At 46.2% G+C, this 4,340-nt stretch overlaps 1 protein-coding gene across 4 annotated transcripts in view; it reads left to right on the top strand.

Annotated features, from left to right (window-relative positions):
* Positions 1-3,519, top strand: part of rnls (renalase, FAD-dependent amine oxidase) — a 57,840-nt gene extending 54,321 nt beyond the window's left edge. For all 4 annotated transcript variants that reach the window (XM_042083519.1, XM_042083521.1, XM_042083520.1 and 1 more), the window contains exon 7: positions 3,053-3,519. In XM_042083519.1, the coding sequence (XP_041939453.1) occupies positions 3,053-3,205 (153 nt within the window). In that variant the 3' untranslated portion in view covers positions 3,206-3,519. The remainder of the gene's footprint in view (positions 1-3,052) is intronic.
* Positions 3,520-4,340: the final 821 nt, after the last annotated feature.

The following is a 4,340-nucleotide window of genomic DNA, read 5'->3' as shown; positions in this document are numbered from 1 at the left end:
TCAGTGTTTGCGCTTAAGGTCTTGCCCTTTATATTGAATTAGCAAATTGATTTTGCCCAGTTAGTAAATTAGCTTTAGTTAACCTTAAGACTGCGTACTTGGCCCACCACTATAAATAGGGCCTGTGCAGTTGTCTAGCATGCATACTCAGAGCAAAGTGTTAATTAAGGTTGGGGTGGAGGCGAGGTCTGGGGTTGAGGTTTGTCTGAGGACAGAGTAACGGTCAAATATTTGCTGAGGTTAGTTTACAGAAGATGGACAGTTAGTAGGCAAGTAGTTAGGACAAGTGTCTTCATTATTTATGGAATGTTTGGATGGGTCTGAGACAAATGGCTTCGTATACCAGGAAGATGCATACTTACTATGTCGTGCTTTCTAAACAAATGTACATGTTGAAATGAATGTCTTGTTATGGTGAATAGAGAGCGAGTTTGAGAAGTGCTCATCGTCTCCGTCTGACTTTCAGTGGCCTCTACCTGTCACGAAAGACTTGTTCTCTCCTGACAAAGACAGCTGTGGACTCCATGAAGCCCCATGACAGGCGCGTGCTAGGACAGTAGCGTGTGTGTATGTGTGTGTATGTGCGGGCGTTTGTATGAGCGTGTGTTTGCGTGTATCTGTGGGCATGTGAGTACCGACATGTGAGTTTCTGCCGTGCGTGTGTGTGTGTGTGTGTGTATGTGTGTGTGTGTGTGTGTGTGTGTGTGTGTGTATTTGACTGCGCCTACTCACTCTCAAGGTCCATGCTCCTGTCATTTCTCCCTCTCTGATCTATGTTTAGCCTTGGGTGAGCCTGTGAAGGTGTCTCCACGGCCATTACACCCGCTAAAATTTAACGGCACATTAAAGGAGAATTCCGGTGTGATTTTGACCTAAAGTGTGTTGAAACATGATACCGAGTGTGAATGTATGTCTCATAGCTCACCTCGGCTTGTCCCCTGCACTCAGAAATCTGGCGCTAGTTAGCCAATGCTACCAACACAGTGTTTCGTTGTGGTGCCTCGGGCATCGGCCTAGCCATGCAAATAAATCACAGTTTTACACCATTTATGAGGCTCAAAGTAGCTCCATACTTCATTGGTAGACTTCCGAGGGCCTTGACATTTAAAACGAGACATAGAGAACTTTGAAAAAGCACTGGTAGTTTATTTACAATAACTGTCTGGAGACCTGGGGTTTGTTTACCAAAACAAAAGTTGCTAACTTAGCCTGATGTTTAGCCTCCACTGTTGCTTAAACAAGGACCCTGCAACTGTGTATCCTAATGAGAGTCTGCAAATTAGTCCCTGACAAGGAAAGATTTTAAAATGTTCACATGTCAGAGAATGTGGTCGGTATTCTACTCATTAATGATTTATTTCATCTACTGGCCATCCATCTGCAATTAATCAGAATGTTATTTTTTATCACTTGGCCCGCTTGGCTAACTTAGTTAGCAACTTTGTTGGTTGCAATGCAATTTCCCATTGCCAACCAACTAAGTTGCTAACAGGTTAGCAACTATGGTTTTGGGAAACGCACCCTGCACAGTTTTGTGTTTCTTCACAGTTCTGCACAGAAATGGGAGACAAATCAAGTAGGCCGAGCCATACACTCTTCCAGCCAGTCAACGTCGAGCAAGATTGGCGGTGCCGTGTCTTGAATGGCACCTAGGAGAGGGTACGAGTGGGATTGGCAGACTGTGCCGTGTCTGAGTGGCACCTAGGAGAGGGTACGAGTGCCCCCAGTGTCTCATGGTGAAGCAGCCTGTTACTCGCCACACAGAGTCATTGCGTCACGCTGTTTACGCAGCCTTGACCGCAGGAAAAAGGATTTATAGATTTAAAAGGGGAGGGGTGGAGTGGTGTGTGTGTGTGTGTGTGAGAGTGAGCGAGTAAGTGTTTAGGCGGAGAAGTGTGGGGTGGGGGGGGGGGGGGGTCGAAAACGAGGTCACTGAATCAGGGTCTTAATTACTGGCCACAGTAAGCTAGCCAGAACATGTTCACACAGACGCCCTGTGGCCATGGTTACTACACAACACTGATACGCCACCAAATCACAGGCGCTATCTATCTATCCATCCATCCATCCATCCATCCACCCACCCATGCACCCATTCATCTATCTGAGATTTGGGCGGACCAAGTGATAAAAAATCTATCTGAGTTTTGGGCGGGCCAAGTGATAAAAAAATAACATTCTGATTAATTGCAGATGGGTCGCCAGTGGATGAAATAAATCATTATTGATGAATATTACTGACCACATTCTCTGACATTGACAGTGAACATTTTAAAATCTTTCCTTTTCAGGGACTAATTTGCAGACTCTCATTAGGATACACAGTTGTAGGGTCCTTGTTTAAGCAACAGTGGAGGCTAAACATCATCGCGCTTAATAACACATTGTGAATTATAATAATTATAATGAATGACGATTGGGTGGGAGTCGGGTGTGGATATCTAAATCGGAGAGAATCATTGGTTGGGGTGGGTGATATAATTTTAGTGGCGGGTTCAGATGACTTCTACACATCTCTACTGTCTATCATTTGCTCAACGTTCTAAGCGCACACATGCAAACGTTCCAAAGATGATCATTAAGATGTCCTGTAACTACAGCAGAACTGGTGATGACTCTAGCAGTTACACTGATTTCATAAATTAAGTCTGGTGTAACGTATGAGTTGTACGACCTTGCAGTATTTCCTACATTTCGCACAAGAATGGAGAGAAACAGCCAAATCATCAAGTTCTGGAACTACTGGACGACCAGAAACAAAAATGTTCATTCAAATGCGAGTGTGTTTGAATATTCAAATGGGCTGACCTGTCATTGCTACAGTACTAATGCTTTCTCTTTGTGTACTCTCACCCTCTCTCTCTCTCTCTGTGTGTGTGTGTGTGTGTGTGTGTGTGTGTGTGTGTGTGTGTGTGTGCGTGTGCGTGTGTGTGTGTAATCCTCCCACCCTGCATGTGTGTGCGTGTGTGTGTGTGTGTGTGTGTGTGTGTGTGTGTGTAATCCTCCCACCCTGCATGTGTGTGTGTGTGTGTGTGTGTGTGTGTGTAATTAGGTGACGCGATCGGTGGCAGATTGCCCAGGGCAGATGACTCTGCTCTCAGAGCCCCTGCTGGTGTGCGGTGGGGACGGCTTCACACACTCCAACTTCGATGGCTGCATCGAGTCCGCCCTCAAGGTGTTCCAGGTGCTCAAGTCCTCTCTGTGAGGGGAGTGTAGTCAACTGACTAACGCGGTTCAAACTGAATATGAGAAGTGAAATGTTACAGAGAGAATACATCTCTGTCTGTCTGTCAGTCTGTCAATCCGTCCAATTTCAGTCTTCTCCTTTTTTCCTCCCCCCCCCCCCCCACACACACACACACTCATCTTTTCTTCTCTCTATTCCATCTCTTATTCTCCTCCTCTGTGCCTTCTCTGTGTCTGTCTGTCTGTCTGTGTGGCAGTGTGTTATTTCACATTGCGTCCTCATGGCTGGGGGTCACACTGTGTCCTCATAGCTGGGGGGGGCATGGCTGGGGGGGGGTCACACTGCGTCCTCATGGCTGGGGGGGGGGGGGGTAGACCATCAGTGTTTTAGGGCAGACTGAGAGACAACTGGCCTTACAGCGGACAGATGGGGGGACTAGAAGCCGATGGGCAGTTTCTGAGTCGCTCACTTGGCCACTGTGTGTGTGTGTGTGTGTGGGTTACTGTAAATGTTCAAAGGTGCTGTAAATAATTAGTTACATCTAATCATCTCATGTCAGCAAAAGAATAAATAGAGTTAAAGAAATATTTATGTATTGCCTTGGAAAACACATTTTATGCCAAATCTTATGAGATGAGCATGAGATGAATAAAAAAGACAAAAAACACTAAACTCAAAAAAGGTGTTTTGTGTTTTTATTTTGCGCAACGGATAGTGCAAATTTGTGCCTGTGTCTGAAAGATAATTTATGCAAATCACTCTCCGACAAATCCCCCCATCCTCCACATACACACACACTCTCTCTCACACACACACACACACACTCCACCCCCCCCCCTGTTCCAGTTTGTGTATGGATGTAAGCGAGCCCAGCTTCCCTGCCACCCCCTGCTGTTGCCGCAGCGACGTAATTCGGCCCACAGTCAGATGCAGCGGCTGACCGACTTCTGTGGTTTAGAGGCGCCGCCGCATCTGGGCAATAATCTGGGACAAAATGTTTGGCACTCGCCAAGAGGGAGAGAGAGACAGTGAGAGGGATGGAGAGAGAGAGATAGAGATAGAGAAGGGAGGAGAAAACAAAGATGGGAAATATAGAGATGGTTAGAGAAAAAGGGGATAGAGAGAGGGAGATGGGCAGGAAAGAGAGGGATGA

This window comes from Alosa sapidissima, chromosome 24 (genome assembly GCF_018492685.1).
Source record: "Alosa sapidissima isolate fAloSap1 chromosome 24, fAloSap1.pri, whole genome shotgun sequence".
Classification (NCBI taxonomy): Eukaryota; Metazoa; Chordata; class Actinopteri; order Clupeiformes; family Clupeidae; genus Alosa; species Alosa sapidissima.
This window is presented reverse-complemented; position numbering and strand designations above follow the sequence as displayed.